Source organism: Clinocottus analis, unplaced genomic scaffold, assembly GCF_023055335.1.
Source record: "Clinocottus analis isolate CAN_PGR_092001 unplaced genomic scaffold, fCliAna1.0.p SCAF_9, whole genome shotgun sequence".
Lineage (NCBI taxonomy): Eukaryota > Metazoa > Chordata > Actinopteri > Perciformes > Cottidae > Clinocottus > Clinocottus analis.
The window spans coordinates 10448065-10466656 of NW_027176251.1; the positions used below are offsets into that span (position 1 = coordinate 10448065).

General features: G+C 42.0%; 1 protein-coding gene across 2 annotated transcripts in view; it reads left to right on the top strand.

Moving 5' to 3' along the window:
* The first annotated feature begins 82 nt into the window (after positions 1 to 82).
* The window catches only part of ago3a (argonaute RISC catalytic component 3a), a 29389-nt gene continuing 10879 nt past the window's right edge, over positions 83 to 18592 (top strand). For both annotated transcript variants that reach the window (XM_068569633.1, XM_068569634.1), the window contains exons 1-9: positions 83 to 862; positions 12465 to 12636; positions 12842 to 12962; positions 13246 to 13454; positions 14383 to 14519; positions 16678 to 16812; positions 16968 to 17055; positions 17764 to 17911; positions 18126 to 18245. In XM_068569633.1, the coding sequence (XP_068425734.1) occupies positions 844 to 862; positions 12465 to 12636; positions 12842 to 12962; positions 13246 to 13454; positions 14383 to 14519; positions 16678 to 16812; positions 16968 to 17055; positions 17764 to 17911; positions 18126 to 18245 (1149 nt within the window). In that variant the 5' untranslated portion in view covers positions 83 to 843. The remainder of the gene's footprint in view (positions 863 to 12464; positions 12637 to 12841; positions 12963 to 13245; positions 13455 to 14382; positions 14520 to 16677; positions 16813 to 16967; positions 17056 to 17763; positions 17912 to 18125; positions 18246 to 18592) is intronic.

Below are 18592 nucleotides of genomic sequence, written 5' to 3' on the forward strand. Positions count from 1 at the left end.
GAGTTGATGACGTCAGGTGGCAGAGCCCACCTCTTCCTGTCGGTGTCAGAAAAGCAACTTCACCATATTTAGCTGGCTGGCCGAAGCCCCGCCGAGTTGATCTGTCAACCAGACCGAAGACGTTGACACTTATCGGCGGGTGCTGCCCGGTGTTGACAGGGTTGGCAGTGCTGTTATTTTTATTTTTTTTAAATTATTTTTTTTGATCCGGCACCGGACACAAACTGCAGAAGACGGACCGACGTTATTCGTTGCTTTGGGGAAAGGGGGCCGTGTGTCAACGGCAGTTTTTTTTTTTACGTGATTAAAGTAGCCGTTAGCCGTCTTCTACCAGAATTTCAACTATCCAACCGCTGAGCTAGCCAGTTAAGCTAATTACCGAAGCCCCGCCGCTTCGCTGTGCAGTAGACACGAACTCGCATAGACTCATTTAATGCACATCCTTCGGTAGGAACTCGTTTGGACTCAATGACCCCGCTGAGATGATATCCTGACAGTTCCTCTCGCCCGCCCCCCCACCCCCCAAAACCCGGCTTAGCGAGCTAACTAGCAGGCTTTCACTTTTCACGGCGTCGTGCCGAGCAACCAGTAGCTTTCCCCGGTGGCGTCCCGTTGGATACGTGGACCGTGCGCGGACACTGGGGACAAAACGAGCCCCCACCCCCTTTTTTTGACAGTCTGCAGGGAAGAGGAGCTCGAAGAAACCAGGACACTCGGGCCGTTCGGAGGCGGTGCTCTGCCGAAGGAGAGAAGGAGACAACGGGTTGAACGGAGGAAGAGTCCCTCTCCCTCCATCGTTTGACTGCAGTGATCCGGAAAGCGATCCGGACAGAGACCTCATGAATGGAAATCGGAACTACAGGTAAAATGGTTGTAACTAAGTTGTTGGCTCACTTAAAAAAATACACAAATTGTATCATTGGAAGTTACATTTTCTGGGGTTTGGGTTTTTTGCTGGTGAGATGAACCACTGGGATGATGGAGGTTGCTTCAGCTGTGCTTGACAGCCCCGGGTGACTCTCTCCAGGGAGTCTCTCTGCCTCCGCTGTTTATTCTTGCCTAGACGCAAATAACACTTCCAGTCATGCAAGACTGAATTCAACTTATTTGAACTCAAAATGTAAAATATCTAGCAGTTGAAATGAACCTATAAGTCTGTTTCCCCAGGGGACTGTCTATCTGTCTCACACACTGTAAAGTCATTGTCATCATCATCATCATCATCATCATCATCATCATCATCAGCCAGGTGCAGGTGCTGAGGTTAGGCCTGGCATTCTCTCTGCATGATCAGGAAGACTCTCACACTATTGTGTTTCATGTTTTTTTTTTTGTTATAATAGTGCAGAATGAGATGGTGTGTTTATCATAAAGACTCAGACTCCCCTGAACATATTCAGTGGTGTCCTCCTCCCGCAGCAATCACATAGGTCTGATATTTAACCTCTTTGCCATCTCCATGTCAAGTTCATACAACAATTTAGCTAATTTAGTTAGCTTTTGGTTTACTACAAAAATGAGTAGGTATGTAGTACATTTTTTCCTTAAAAAAAAGGAGATCTTTGTTTTTTTTCCCGAACAAATCAACTGTTTAACCTTCAATGTTTATCTTGCATATTCAATTTTTCTACCACACCAGCCCGAGTTCTCAAAATGGCAAAATCATGTTGCTGAACATTTATAACATAAATAACCTTGCAAATTCCTGTGAAGTCCAGGAGATACAACATTGTAGACCTAGGCCGTGGCCAGTAAACTCTTCCTTTCTTGGTCACAGTTTAACGGTCCAAACCGCCTGGCTTTGTCTGCTCTAACGGAAGCTTTCCACTTGCATGACCATAAACTGAATGCCAGGTATTCTTGATCAGCCATTGACACATGATACAGCAGTGGGTTCTTGACCACCCCCCCTCAGAGGAGATCCCTCTCTGCAGCCTACTGTCTCAGTAGCGTCTCTTCTCCTCTCAGTTGGGGGACGTCCAAATATCTGTAGCATATAGGGAACAAAAGGTGTTTTTTCCAGTAACCAAGCACCTACAGTGAAGTCAAACAGACTAAAACTGTTTGGTGTCAGTGTTTGGGCAGCTGTGTGAGTTAAGCTTATCGTATACACTCTGAGCAACTTTCAGTTCGCTGTGTTCTCATGGGCAAAATGACAAGTTTGTGTCCAAAGAGAAGCACCAGGTTTGACCTCACTCTTCCAAGTGTAACAAAGATGTCCTAATTTTAATAACAATACATTTTATGTATATAGTGCTTTTCTAAGTACTCAAAGTCACTTTACATAACAGTTAAAATATCCTAAAAGATAAACATTACAACAAATAGAATAACACAGATACAAATAAATAAAAGCAGCAAGAGAGCACACAGCCATACATTAAAAACAGTTTTAAAGAGGTGTGTTTTGATGTGTGATTTGAATGTGGGGAGGTCAGAGCAGTTATGGATGAGTTCAGGGAGCAAGTTCCAGAGGGAGGGGGCGGCTACAGAGAAGGCTCTGTCACCCCATGTTCGGTGCTTGGTCCTTTCGAGAGATGGACAGGAGGTTGGCATCAGAGGAGCGGAGCGGAGCTGATGGGATGGCATGGAGTGGTGGTGGAGCAGATCAGTGAGGTAGAAGGAGGCCGATTGTGAAGGGCTTTGTGGGTGAGAAGGATTGTGTAATGGATGCGTTGTGGGACGGGGAGCCAGTGGAGGTTCTGGAGAACATGGGTGATGTGATCACGGAAGCGGGTGAGGGTGAGCAGGCCGGCAGCAGAGTTCTGGATGTATTGGAGTTTATTGAGGATTTTGGATGTTGTGCCATAAAGAATGCTATTGCAGTAACCAATTCTGGCGGTGATGAAGGCATGGATAAGGGTTTCGGCAGCAGAAGAGGAGAGTGATTGATGGGCGGAGACGGGCGATTGTTTTTTAAGTGAAAGAAAGCAGTTCTGGTGATTTGTTTGATGTGGTGTTCAAAGGAGAAAACATGACTCCAAGGTTGCGGATGTGTGGGGAGGGAGACAGAGTGGAGTTGTCGATGGTAAGGTAGAAGTTATTTTGTATTTAGTAATTTTGGCCTGGCCTCCTTGGCCACCTACTCACCCAAAAAACACACAGTTGGCTTTAACTGTTCAGTAATATTATGTAGGTTCAACCGAATATTTTACTCCTTGAGCTACAGTATTTTAGTTTTCTGATAATTCTATGTTTTCTTGGGTTGTGGTTTCCACCATATCTGTCAAGATCTTCAGTCAGCTTTGATGCCAGAAATACAAGACTTGGGGACTCGCCATAAGTGTATTGGTGTTTGCTTGCAGCACAGTATTCCACAGCAGTCTTAAAACTCTTACAGCACATTGAATGAAGATTCATTAAAGACATACTATTAGCTAGTCTTGCATTAAATGTATTAAGGGGAGTAGGTGATGCTTTCACTTCGGAAGATATTAGTGTTGGAGTTGGTTTACAATCACAAACCATTACAGTCCAACCAGTAAACACAATTCCACGGTGAATGATTAAAAGGGGGCCCTCCATCAGTCAGTCAGTGGCCTGGGGAGTAGCGTGAGAAAATGCAAATTAATTGCACAGCCCGCTTAGAAACTGACAGTCTTCTCTCCGCTAGCAGTCGGAGCGAAAGCACATAAAGTTGATGCCACGGCTCTGGAGTCTGGGGAGCTCAGCACGTGGGATATAATGAGTGCAAGGCTTTTGAGCCTTAAGCAAATCAAAACCATTTGGATGTGTAACCCCGCGGCATGCCTACAGCTCATTACTTTATTTTGTTGCAGTGTTACATTATGGCTGAATTGTAACTTCAGAACTGGTCAGAAATGAGAAATCATGGGCTTTCTTTTTAAATTACATTGTTGACCATATCAAGGACTGAGCAGTATGGATTCTGGGTAACCTGTGACCATCGACTGTACAATAGCCTTGTTTTTTCTTATTATAGAAACAACACACTTTAGGAACTTCAGGAATGTACTTTGCATTTAGAGAAGATGAGATGCAGTGCACAAAGTAGCTTCTTTTCCGTTTGTTTGTCCTGCTGATGTTCTTTTGCCAATCCCCCTTCACAACTCAGTCTCTCACACTCTCGGGTTTCCCGCTCTTTTTTTTTTTTATACAGACAGATGCCTCCACCCCTCCCTCCCGTCCTTGGTTACTGCCTTTTATTTCCTTCTCTGTGCCTCTGGGAAACGTTGTCCTCCCTGTTATGCTCCTTGTAGCCTGGTTCTCTGTGGATTTTGTGCAGACAGTGGGGTCCACTTTGAGGGAGGGCTTGGCACTTGATTTGCAGTCTCTCGCCATAATACTCATTTCATTCAAGCAGCCCCCTGACAATGGACAACCCCCATCCTCAACCCCAGCCAACCATAAGACTTACCATTGTCGTAATTGTTGTAGGTTTCTATGGACATTTCAATTTGTTGGTTCCTCTTTAGGCTCATTCTATTTAAGGAAGATTCACTCATGCTTTTATTCTACTGAAGAAAGTGAAATACCATTCCAACTAATAATCATAAATATCCTTCTTCAATGTATTACAATTTGTTTTGTACATGTTGGTTACTTTAATACAAGTAATTGATGTTGTCAATGTTATTCAAAAGGCAGTGTTCTTTCAAGTATTTAATAGTATATATTTTTTGTCTTCAAAGAGAATCATTGTTTTCGGCTAGGTAAAGTAACGAGTTGCCCCTTTTTTGCCTTCCTCCTTTCTTTTGGGGTTGAGCCAGACATGTTTATACTTAATGGTATTTACAAATAGCTAAAATAATCCAGCTTCAGTTTTTTCTTTACATTTTGAAATCCAAAATCATGCCAGAACTGAACTTGTGCAGATGCAGCTTGAAGTTGAATTTCTACACATGATTCATCATTTTCTGCTCACTGACCTACGGTCCTATAGGAAGAAAATGTTTCATCTTGCCTCAGCATCTTTAGAGTAGTTTTGGAATACAGGAAGCATCTGCTTCAAATTTGACTTCTAAAAGCATATATTTTGTTACGTATTGTATTGTGGATCCTGTGGCCTCGTGTGGAATACATTTGCGGAATTTCTCAGGTTCCCTACAAACTAATCATGCGTTTATGTGGTAGACTAAGAGGCAACTCCGGCTGACATGGTGTAGGGCTGACGGCAAACTCCTTACAAGTGGGCCGAGTAGACTGAGGGGAAAGTCGAGGGAGGAGGAGAGATTAGAAGCCAGACCACACTTATTTTCCACCTCCCCTTCCCTGAGATCTGTTTTTTGGGGGGCAACTGCACGGGGTTTCTTTTAGGGAAAGGTTATGGACAGAAAGAGAGGGACTTGGACGTGGAAGTCTGTATTGTCAGGGAGCCTCACCGGAGGACAGATGGAAGTCAGCTTGTTCATCAATGGCAGAGAGAGGTCTATTTGAAATACCCAATTCCAAATACTTTGATTTAATTTGTATCAGCTGATGAACGTTTAATAATTCAGCCCTGTTTTCACTCGCTTTTAGGTGACAATGTTTTAACAAAAACACCAGAGAATTTTTTTTAAAGGGATTGTTGTCTGCCTTGCAGCAATCCACCAAAACAAGTGCACTTTTCAATGAGTACATTACTTGATTTTGTCACTACCATTAAATATTAAGCTGAAGAAGAAGTAGATTCACTCAGCTCTGTCGGTCTGAGTTATGTTTGTTTCTCCAATCGGATGGTTTCCTTTTCATATACGCATAAAATAAACAGTCTTTAAACACGTTGAAAGATCAACTGAACAAATACAAATTACCTATTTTTTTTGGACAATTTCTTATAGGGAAAATAGTCCCAATGAAAAATGTATGCAGCCAGAGGGGAGGACAGCCTAAAAACCGAAGCATTGTGTCGAAAGATGTGTCATGAGCATAACAAATATAATACCATCGGGATGACGACTCCAGTGTCAGCAGCAAAGATCTCAAAACGTCTACAAATTCCGAATTGATAATTTTCACTTTTTCCTGATTCTGGAAATCTAATGTAAGCAAGATATTCTCACTGCGATGTTGACATAATATTTGGTTTAAGTTCTAGTTAATTTATTGGACTGCATGTAAACTCTGACAGCGCAGTGGTCTTGCCCAAGGCAACATACAAAGTCAACAACCCCTTTTTCTCTCGGGCCAGACCAGCAAGACCGAGGACAGAAGGCTCCATTTAACCTGCCTGAGTAGAATCTCCTGGTCAGTTTTGACAGAGCGAGTAATTTGTGTGTGTGTGTGTGCGTATCCATCCATTCCCTACCCGCAATACTGTTGGGCATTTTGTCATCCAGAGTCAGACCAGTTTCTCACGACAGTCGATTTTTAACCCCCTCCAAATCTTCCCATCTAGTTGTGATTGGCCAGGCCCTTGTTTAGCCTTTACTGTGGCAGAGAGTGGCATTGGCTCCCATGGGTGCCAGTTGAAAACACTCTTGAGGTTGACGAGGGAAACAGGAGGGAGGAGTCTGACGGTGTGTGACGTGCATCCATCCTTCCTCGCCAGCTATCAGTCTTTGTGTGTGTGTCTGTGCGCGTGTTTTTAGGCCCTGCCTGCTGTGACTAGACGGCATTGTACCTCGCCACTGAGCACTTGCCCTGTTTCTGCGGCTCAGGGCCTCTCTGGATTAGAAACACAACAGCTGTATTGTGTGTGGGTGTGTGTGTCTGTATATGTGTGGAAATGTGCACTCGTTAGCAGCGTGGACGTTTGTGTAATGGAGGGGAGGGGGCGGGGGGTGGGGGTGGTTCACCGGCACTGGATGTCAGCCTAGCTTCTTACTATCCCATTTTTCTGACTCTCGGCCCACTGTGTACAGTGTGACTGTGTTGTGTTTTGCAAAGCTGCAAGAGTAGAACGAGTTCACATTGCTGAGATGTTTCTGCAAAGCACTTATATGCTAAGAAAGACTACGCACTTATTGGTCTGTTCTATAATATTAATTTAATATTGTGGTTCCTCAACTTATTGAATAGTAACACTCGGCTTAGTTTACAATGAACTAAATTCAACCCTTGTGCTTGCCACACATTTTCCATTAATGCAAAGAAACCAGTAACAACTTAGTTAATGTTACTGGCTGGACATACCATAGATTAGCACGTGGAATTTGATATTACGATCCTATTGTGACGAAAATAGACTGGATAGAGAAGAGACTCAATGTAAGTGTCAGTGTTAAATGCACAATTATACCAGAGCTGCACTTCAGGAACATTTTGATACTAAACATTAATAAGCTACCAAACAGAGCAATAGCACAAAACAACATTTCTAACCTTGATTAATGTGTGAAAAAATGTTTTGTTAAAAGTTTGTAGTTTGTTGAAACTGTGAAAGGCGCCAGCAACTCTTCTCTTGACCTGTTGACCTGTGAAAACTAACCTGCCAACAAAAAGTGCGAGTTTGGCAGCGGAACACACTTGTAACACAGAAAATCTGCACAGTGCACAAGCAGCAGACTGTAGTTGTGTGTTCAGCAAAAAAATTGCATAAATATAAGTGTGTGGAGCATATTGGACAGGTTGTTGGACAGCAGGAAGGTGGGTTATGTGGCAGGACTCTTCGGAGTATTTTTTTTTTAATGGCGTTTTAATACTGTTTTTCTACCATGAAACCATTTCACTATTGCAGTATAGCATATGCAACATAAATTAAAGCTAACCACAGTTTTAAGCATAATAAAATAGAGACCGCATAAAGTTTGTAAAATCTTGGCAGTATTCAAATATATAACTAGTGCTACCATTATGAATGTTTTACTTTAAAGAAATATAATTTATAAATGTATCTTAAAACGCTATTGCATATCTTCATTAAACAGCTTGTATAATACATGTTATAGAATGCATGGTTTGCTGCACGATGAAGGGTAACAAGGAAGGATACCTACGCTCCTCTTTTAGCAGGATGCAATAGGCCCAAGGCTTCAGATGCAATTTCAATCCACCTCATGAATTCTAGCAATTTTACTGAAATCCACTAATGGATTTAGTTTTATTTGTGATGAAGAAGAGTTGGCCCTCCTTATGTCATCTCTCACCTTCTAAATGTATAGGCTCAGGAAATTAGAAACATACTGATGTACAGAGAGCAATTAAATCTACCGTCTTCTGCTTGTTAAAGCATGTCCTTCCTGTAACTATCTGAAAGCTCATGCACATACACTGTTATTTCTCTGAAAACACACTCGCACAGCTTTCAACAAGTGGAGGTTTCCTCAAATCCTTACACTCACTGTGCAAAGACTCAATAAGCCTGTGATGTGCCTGAATAGATTTGTGTTTGACTTTTCACCATTTGTCATACCCAACGAGAACACCCATATACCAGCAGCTGATGTAATTTTGACCCTTTACTAGTATATTGTTTTTTTGTTTTGCAGAAATTGGATGTTCCTGTAAAGTTTAACTCATGTAATCCTCTTTCTTTTGTGTCGGGGTTACACAGCTTCCCACACACCAAACAAGATTAGAGAATGTCCATTTTGATTGTCAATGGCCGGGATGTTAGTTACTACATAACAACATTGAGTACATATCTCAAATATTCTTAAAAAATAAATACTTACTATATGAGCTGTCTTTTAATCACTTGTATTGCTGGTGGCAGAAGATAACCATTGGACAGACCTTAAGTTAAAGCTGTAGAAGCGTGGGACTGAAGTACTCTGCTCCCCCAGTTAAACCTCCCTCTCTGTCCCCTTCAATTCAGCCAGTGGACGAGCACGTCTGTTGTGTCTGTTTGCGGAGGAAACGGAGACGGTTTCCAAGAAGGCCAAATAAGAGGGAGGCAACTGATTTGTTGATTATGATCAGGATCCGATTGGCTATCCACAAAATGCTGCAAAATATATCCATGTGGCATGCCCAGTTGATTTTTTATATCACAGCATGTTGCTTGACATGACAAAGTCCCATTTGTGTTTACTGGTTAATCCATGCAAAACAGTAGTCTGTGTAGTCGGTTAGTCTGTGTAATTGGGCACCTCTTGGAGGCTCGTCCTTGGAGGTTGCGCTGCGTCAGGAATCATTTGTTTGTGTGAATGTCAAAACTTATAGCGGTTTTTATCTGTTGTTATAATAACTGAGTAATCAAGCAACAACTAGCTCCACTGATAAACCACCTTATTTTTGGCTTAGGCAGTTTGTTGGCTGTGCCATTTTCAAGCTCAAAGTGGATGGCGACAGCCGGAGTCATCTACTGAGCTTATGCTTCAAAACAGCTTTTCAGAAACCCCCGGGTGACGACATTAATTCTACGTCCATATTTCATACTATATGGGTATAATATGGGAAATATAAACCCATTCTACTGTGTGACTTTGCGATATGGCAGCAAAAAAAAAACTATGTCTTTGTGTATGTCTGTGCGTGCACAACTGGATGAAAAAAAACAGAACATAAAACTGTGCGTTACTGCTTTTTTTTCTTCCTTGCCGTAAGGTCCTTTCATTGCTACCGTTGTTAATCTACTACTGAATCCAGGCGCGTCAACTCAAGGATGCTCCACACTAGGATGTTCTCCGCCCCTGGTGGCTCTGACTCATGCTGAACGAAAGCCAGTTCTGAGAGGCAGATGAAAGCTGGAAAACACCAACCCTGCCCACCGTCTATTCCTGCCACTCCCTGCAATCCTTCTCCGACTTGCCGACTTCACCAGGACCATCGGAAAAAAAGTACTCTGAGTTCTAACAGAGGACACTCTTGAAGTTTGAGCTCTTGGTGACTAAACGAACGGATCACCATCCGTGGTAGACGTGTTTATTTCTGGAGCCTTAATGAAGATTTACCAGAATATGTGTCTTTCTTCTTTGTGTTAGTCAGTGTGGGTGAAATTAGGCTTCCCTCACAAGTTTCCCCAAGGGCCCCATTGGAATTACCATTACAAAAGTTTGTGTGCACTTAGTCTGGTGTGAGAGGGACAGCCGTGGCAGGAATTCTAGACTTACCGCTCTTTTTCACCATTTTATCCCAGCAGGCTATTTCAAACACGAGGCCTTTAGCCTCCATCAACCCTGTTAGCCGCTACAGCTCACCAGAGGAGAAACCGAAAAAGGAGAGCGGTGCAGAAAGTACACACTTTCACAGGCCGACTGTAAACAAACATGGTTGCTCGTGTGTGTGTGTGTTTGCGCGTTTCCCCTCAGCAGGGCCCCCCAACCCCCAAAATCAGCCACACATGTGAGTGAGCCTGTGAGTCAAATCGGTGATGAATCACACTCAACCATGACTCTTTTATCAATGACACATTTGAGGCAGTTTTTTAAGACAAACTAGAGAATGCCGGGCTCACGGCCGTGGAGACGGAACGAGACGGTTGTATAAAATTCGAGGCTGTGGGGGTTGGAAGCGAGTCGTACACAAAGTAACCTTTGTCAGGCTAATGGATAAGTCTCATTTGAGCTTTTTGTGTTAAGATGGCTATTGCATAACAAAAGCAACCTGTACGATAATTTCATCCAAATATTGTATTGGCACTTCTTCAAAGCCATTCGTTTTGTCATGTGTTATGCGGAAGGCCGACCCAGAAATAGCACTCACATGAATGTGTGAAACATTAAGAGAACTCAGTCTCCAGATAAAAGTGACTCATGTCTAAGACATCTTACGGACTTTATGAGAGTGTGCGCATGAGCAGTACATTAGTATTCCATTTATACATTTAGTATTCTTAGAGGAAATGTGTAGCAATTTAGTTTCTAGCTTAATCATAATGCATAGATCTTTGCCTGCTGGGTCGAAAATAGTAAAATATTAGGAAAATTGTGTACGCAATATTATAAGTTACATCATCTGAAACGCAAGTAATTTCCACATCTATCCTCTAAGAGGGACACGGTCTCTGCTGCCTTTCTGATGTCTGGAGTCTCATTCTGCCCATGTTTTTTTTTTTATGTGACAGTGATTGTGTTTGTTGCATTATTTGAAAAACATAACTGACATATAGCCTCATAGCAAATATCATAGCATCGTACATGTATTTTTTTGCCATCAAAACGGCTTCATTTGACAATGTACTTCATGAAGCAGATGCTGCATTTATGACGTGTGTGCGTTTCCAATATGTGTCGGTTTGTAATGTACACATGTTTTAGTGAGGCGGTATCGCGCCATGCAACACTCATGTACGTACACTCATACACGTGTCATCATCGGCTTTTGTTTCGTTTTGAAACTCGTTTCTTCCTCTGTTGTAGGTTTCCCTTCAGACTATTAAAGGTAGGAGTTGGGCACCAGCCCGAATAATAATTTAACTTCTAGCATTATTTTAAGATAATGTTACCTAGAAACAGTTGAGGGTTAGCCCAGGATAGCCTGCTAACGCCACTACAAAAGGCACAAGAGTCCCAAAACAAATACATTTTCTTCCAATTTTTTTTTTTGTGTCTTTCTTAAATATAAATGGTCAACTAATTTATGTGAATGCATTGGGAAGGGAGGGGTTTTTAAGTCTGTTCAATCCGAATGAATATAGTTAAATTTCATGTTCTGAAAGTCTGATGATGGGCAGTTAATTTAAGTTCAGTTCAGTTTATTGTGTGAGTGTGTCGATTGGGGAAAAAGGACAAGCCAGGAGACTTGCAGTTGAAGGGATTTAACTTGATGGCCGAACAAAGGAATAAAGGTCCACAGTGGCATCCAAGCTGGGTCAGGCAAGTTTCTCCTAAAACGGTCAGTTCTCGGGAGCTGCACTTTCTTGTTGTCCACAAAGACTACTTCATAGACTCATCCAGTTCTTTTCCCTATTGTTGCTCCAATGTTGATATACATCACTATTTTAATCTTCAAGCTTTAGGTGTCCAGAAATATATATATTAAGTATATTGAATATTAAGTATGTATCTTCTATCAACTCTCGCTCTCTCTGAGCTCCTCCATGCTGGTTTTGTTAGTTGATTGTTTCCCCAGATCACAGGTGTGGCTTATTTATCTCCTCCTTGGCTCCTCCTCCTTTTGCTGTCAGGGTGGAAAGGGCTATTCTGTGCTTTTCATTTTCTCTTTCTGCGATTCTGTAGTGAGATGCATTTCCCCTAAATGGCACAGTATCTTGACATTTTTCTGCTTGTTTTCTTCCTCCATCAGGCGCTTGCTACCTTGCAATGGGAACAAACTACTGACATGGTAGTTTACCAGCCAGTATCATTCAGTTTGAAAGTTTTTTTGTTTATTAGAGCCCAAAAACTTTGACAAAGATAGCTCATATATGGACATTAAGCTGCTGTCAGTAAATTCACTGGAAATTAAATTATTTATACAACTTGAGTTTGAAAAGCAACGTCTATGAAAAACACAAACTGAGTGCGATCGTTGTCATATCAGTGTCTGTCAATCTCATCGTGATGTTCCCGCTGAGCTTAACATAGTTAATATAACATGACCTTCTCACTGTGTGCATAAATTAAGCACATCGTCACCCTGAATGACCTGAGTCAGATCAACACCAATTTGTCCTCCCCTCCTTGTTCTCCTTTCAGGAGCCGTTGGGGCCCAGTCCCTGTTCACCCTGCCTCGGCGACCTGGCTATGGCACCATGGGGAAGCCCATCAAGCTGCTGGCCAACTGCTTCCAGGTGGAGATCCCCAAGATGGATGTCTACCTCTACGAGGTGGACATCAAGCCTGACAAGTGCCCCCGGCGAGTCAACAGGTAGGCTAGACCCTCCATAGAGTATCTGTGAATCTTCTTCGACACATGTCTCAGATACAGTAATAATACAGAGCAGTGAGTGAATACATAGGGTTTCCCAGTCTTTTTAAAAAAAAAAATGGCTGTTGATGGACCCATTAGATAGTTTATGTTGAATATGCAACCTTTTTATAACCAAAACTCACTTTGTGTGTATGTTGTGCAGGGAGGTGGTCGACTCAATGGTACAACACTTTAAGGTGACAATCTTTGGGGATCGCAGGCCAGTCTATGATGGAAAGAGGAGCCTGTACACAGCCAATCCACTACCTGTGGCACCCGCAGGGGTGAGCTGGAAAAAAAAGACTCAGACATACAGACATAAACACACAAACATGTTTCTTCAGCACAACCTGAATGTAAACCATGTGTCCGTGCTGACACACAATCTCAACGGCTTGCCATTAGCTGAACCAATACATACCTGTAGTCTATCACACATGCAAAAACACGACACAAAACCTAAATACACCTTATCTTAAGAACTACCACTGGAAACTTCTCTTTACTAACTGCCCTCTACCTCGATCTAACCTTTTCTGTCCTGTCTCATCCTGCTTCACCCTTCAGGTGGATCTTGATGTCACTCTGCCAGGCGAGGGAGGGAAAGATCGCCCCTTCAAGGTCTCCATAAAGTTTGTGTCTCTGGTGAGCTGGCACATGCTCCATGAGGTGCTGACTGGCCGTAGCATGCCTGAGCCCCTGGAGCTGGACAAGCCCATCAGCACCAACCCAGTGCACGCAGTGGATGTGGTGCTCCGACACCTGCCCTCCATGAAGTGAGCTGCTGATGTTTTCTCTTTGGCTCATCTTGTATTTCTTTTTTTAGGTTTAGACTTCTTGGTTCACTCTTTTAATAACAGCTGGTGGCCTCAATAGACTATTTATTGTATCATTAGATAATTGTGAGATAATGTTAAAGGACTATAAATGATGAAAGTCTTTTCACAGCAGATCTATTCAGAAGAAAAGCCCATTTATCCTACCCCAATCTCCCTACTTTCATTTTCAGTCAGCAATCATAAAGTCAAATGATACACACATTGATAAAAAAAAAGATCCTTTTGATACTCCTAGTAAATAGTATATATTTGTTTTGTCCTCGTGGCACCAATATCAGCACTCTGATCTCAACGGAAATCAAACACGGCTTATATGGGCTCTCACGAAGCCCCATATTTGACCTCATACCATCTTCCACTCCCTATCACTTTGCTAAGCCCCATACAAAGCTCAGTGGAACACAATATCACCAGGGCCTTAATGAAAATCTTTTTTCAAAACATTATTAAAAAGTGGTTATATCCACACCTTTAATTTAGCCCTGTTCCCAGCCACCAGACATCGTGACACAATGTCAGTCCAGGATTCACCAGGAGAAATACCGCCCGTATAGGATTATTAATGTCTCCTGGGCAGAGTAATAAGAGGTGGATGGGCCCATCTCTCATTTCACTGATGGTTTCAGGCCACATTGAAGAGCAGCTGAGCGTGACCGGTTAAACACTCATGGACATACATTCACATTTCAGGATGTTTGAACTAATCTTACATTTCCTGCCTCCTTTCAGTCGCCCTTCCCTCCTTGCCCCATGCTCTCCTTATTTTCATCTTGTCCTTTTGAATGTCTAGATCTCCCCATTATCTTTCATTCCGTCGATCTCTTTTTTTTTTTTTACCTCATAAATGCTACTTCACTCCATCCAGGTACACTCCGGTGGGCCGGTCCTTCTTCTCAGCTCCAGAGGGCTATGACCATCCCCTGGGAGGCGGGAGGGAGGTTTGGTTCGGCTTCCATCAATCTGTGCGCCCTGCCATGTGGAAGATGATGCTTAACATTGATGGTGAGAACCAAATTCCAATTTGCCTTTTTTTGTTTTGTTTTCATGCCGCTTTGATCCAACGCAAACGTACAACGCTGTTAATACGAAAGTCGTTTATTGTCTACTCCGCCTGACAGAGTAAGAACTATGTTTTCTAATGTAGCTGTTCATATTTAAAAACTATTAAAAATATGTTCAACCTTTACACTACTTTCTTTGGAATTCAATCTTTTTTTTTCTTTCTTTTTTTTAAACGATGTCTTCTCTTGTACATGCACACCAGGGGAAATGAGATTTTAATAATTAAACGGACAGATGAGAGGGACATGGAGCCTCTGTGTTACATGCTATATTTAGAGATTTGTGGATTGATTTACTTTCAGTGATGTTGTGTTTGAGGAGATGTAATGGCTGTATTAAACATAACTCTAACAGGACAGTATCACGCTCATTAGAAAGCTGAATAAAGTCTGCAGGCTACACTGGGTTTTTTCATCAATGGGGAGACTGAAGTGCCACAGAACCCAATACTTGTTTATAAGGGCACAAAAGACTTGCTTTTTAGCTCGTGTTACCTTTTCACGTCAATTTGGATGACTTGTATGTATCTGGATCTTGTAGGGCTAATTTTGAGTGGCGGACATAAGCGCAGCCCATTTATACCCTTATGGTACTCAGATAAACCTGTCTTACCTGTAGCTAACATTCATACACCGTAGGCACAGCTATGGGAGCAATTTGGGGGTTAAGTGTCTTGCCCAAGTGTGACTGTGAGATTGTGTTCCTGGAGAGCAGAGGGTTGCTTTCAGAGTTTGATACATATTTGCAAAATAAATTAATTGATGACATTACACATGAAGAGTTGTGTCGATTGCACAGACTGAGGGCATCCTCACTAAATGGGCTAGTTCAGAAAACACCTGTGGCAGCCATTTAGATAATTACATTTAAAACTAATACATACGCAAGATGGGACATGGGATTAAAAACATATCCCTCCTTGAAATAACCTTGTTAATCTCTGATGATTAAGAGTGTCTCTAGAGAAACAATACATTATCCATTATTGTGGCTTGTCAGGATAAACCTTCCAGCGAGGGTGTTTATAAGTAATAAATAACGTCTGATAATTCTTAAAAGATTTCTTAGCAACTATTAGTTACAGACTGTTTGAGCTAAAATGCATGGCTTTTTCTTCACCATAATTAACTACATGTTTACAATCCAGATTACCCGGCAAATGTATTAAAATATGCAATAATTGATGATGGAATAATGTGCCAGAAGCCACTGATTTGGGCTTTCACAACACAAATGTATCTTCAGGTAGCTCTCCTGTTTGTTTGCATCAATTATAAGCTTGAGATTGGAATTATTTTGCTTTTTAATTTGGTTATTGCTAAATCAAACTGAATATGTGCTGCTTGCATTACTTGTAAAGGCATTTGAAGGCCTTAAGCTTTACATGGTGATGGCTTCTTCTCTGACGCCACGCATTATTTAGTTGTTGACCGATTTGTCAGCATGGTGCCAGTCCTGCTGGCTGAGAACCAGTTTTTGGGAAACAAATGGAAGAGTTCTAGATGCAGTTTTGATAATTTGCTTCAGTACTGGACTATTGCCAGTACACACACTTTGTTTGGTGACTTGGAATAGTGAGCTGCAATTTGAATCTGTTATTTGTGAAAAATAAGTGTTAAAGGGTCATGGAGAATGTGTTTTTCCATATGCACACTGCAGGAGGTTGTTGGAGACCAAGTCTCTGCTGACAAGAGAGTGTGTGAGTGGAACTTGGAGGGAGGTGGGTTTTTGGATGGATGAGAACTGACTAATGTGCGCGTGCGTGGGGGATATTGGTGGGTGTTGACTGGGTCAGGAGGGTAGCTGTGTGCAGCATTTCATTGAGACAGCTTTTGTTTCGCTTGAAGTCTTTGAAGGCTGCGTCTCTACTTGAATCTTTTCCCTCCCTGCTCTCTGATTCTCTCTTTGTCTCACTTTCCCGCCCTTTCATCCTTCCAAATCAATTGGTCAGCTCAAGTCTCTTGTATGCTACCAACTACAAACTAGAACTCCAAGTGCTTGCAAAGCATTTGTTTTATTCTTACTATATACATAAATAATAAATATACATATGTATTTATATGTGTGAAATTACTTTTGTCCTTACTTCATCTTGCAGTGTCTGCCACCGCCTTCTACAAGGCTCAGCCAGTCATCCAGTTCATGTGCGAAGTGCTGGACATCCACAACATAGACGAGCAGCCCCGCCCTCTCACAGACTCGCACCGGGTCAAATTCACCAAAGAAATCAAAGGTGAAACTGGGAGCGTAAAGTGTGCCTGCGTGTGAGAAAGCGTTAAATCGCATGAACCAAAATGCATTATGTGTTGGGAGGGAGGAGAAATCCTGCAGCCATTCACACACGGATACATTCTAAATGTTACTCCAACACTTTCTATTATTCACCAGGTTTGAAGGTGGAGGTGACGCACTGTGGAACCATGCGGAGGAAGTACCGCGTCTGCAATGTGACCCGGCGGCCTGCCAGCCATCAAACGTGAGTCAGCTAACCGGGCAAGCGAGGGAAACGGGAGACTCTTGGCGGAGTGTGTGGATGGGGGCGGGGAGCACAGCCCACAGATGATGTGATTACCAATTCACCCCCAAACAAACCAGATAAAAACTGACTCCTCTTACAACCATGCGGTCAACATTAGTCATTCATTAGTGAAGTTGTGTGTGTGTGTGTGTGTGTGTGTGTGTGTGTGTGTGTGTGTGTGCTGATCTTCAGTGTTTCCTGACTCTTAACAAGTTGAGTAGATTAACTTGCTGTGTGATATCCTTAAATTGGATGGTCCATATCTATGTCATTGTACCGTTTAGCAATTAGAATCTTAAGAGTAAAGATACTAAATCATATTTAGATTGATTGTGAGGTTTGACAGTAGTTGGCTACACACTATTAGAATGTTGTTAATGCGTGTGATGGCTCTGATTTTGTAAACATCAATTGACCTATATTACATTGCCCTAGTTTTAACTAGGCGTGCGATAAAGCCTCATCAATATAATTGATAATTTAATGTTCATTTAGGATCATTTTAACCCTTTTATTAAGGCAATTCATTTTTGCAGTTTTGTTGTATTCACCTGCATGACTTTCCTAATATGGTTTTATATTTTGAACATGGATGAAAAATTTAAATTGAGCAGATTTAGCTTGATATGGCCTAGTTTTTGACATGAAATGCTCTTTTCTCTGTAGGTTCCCGCTACAGTTGGAAAATGGTCAGACTGTAGAGCGCACTGTAGCCCAGTATTTCAGGGAGAAGTACAACCTGCAGCTTAAGTACCCACATTTGCCCTGTCTACAAGTGGGCCAGGAGCAAAAGCACACCTACCTGCCCCTGGAGGTGAGAAAAACAAGTTGCTATTCGTCTTTTTTATGGGGTTTCAATTTAAATATATGCTGAAATCGCAGTGTGTGATCTACTGGGCAGCTCCCAGATGTGCTTGTGTATCAGCTGTATGATGAAGAAGCAGGGCAGCTGCTTAAAGTTTTCCCTAGACAATATTTTACTGGCCAGTCCAAATAGTAACTGAAATGCCTTTTTTATTCTCTTGCAGGTGTGTAACATTGTAGCTGGTCAAAGATGCATCAAGAAGCTGACGGATAATCAGACCTCCACTATGATCAAAGCCACAGCTCGCTCTGCACCCGACAGACAAGAGGAGATCAGCAGGCTGGTGAGTTGGATGCACATCTCTTCTATCACTTCATAGGCGCCCTTTTTGAATACTGTAAATTATATTGAGGACATCTGTTGATTAGTAAAACTGTATGTATCAAACATTCCATCAGCATACTTTTAATTTAAAACACTCGCAAAAATAGTATGGTTAAAACTATGTATTGTATTTTCTTACTGATGACACAAAAAAATGGAGTTACAGAACACAAAACAAAGCGCATTTGTTCATCATATACCTGCCGATTCAAACTTTTTAGTTTATTTAGTGCCCTGTATTTTTTTCTTATTTCAAACCATTATTGAGGCTCTCAAGTCAAAGGAGGTGGTTATAGACTCAGCCAA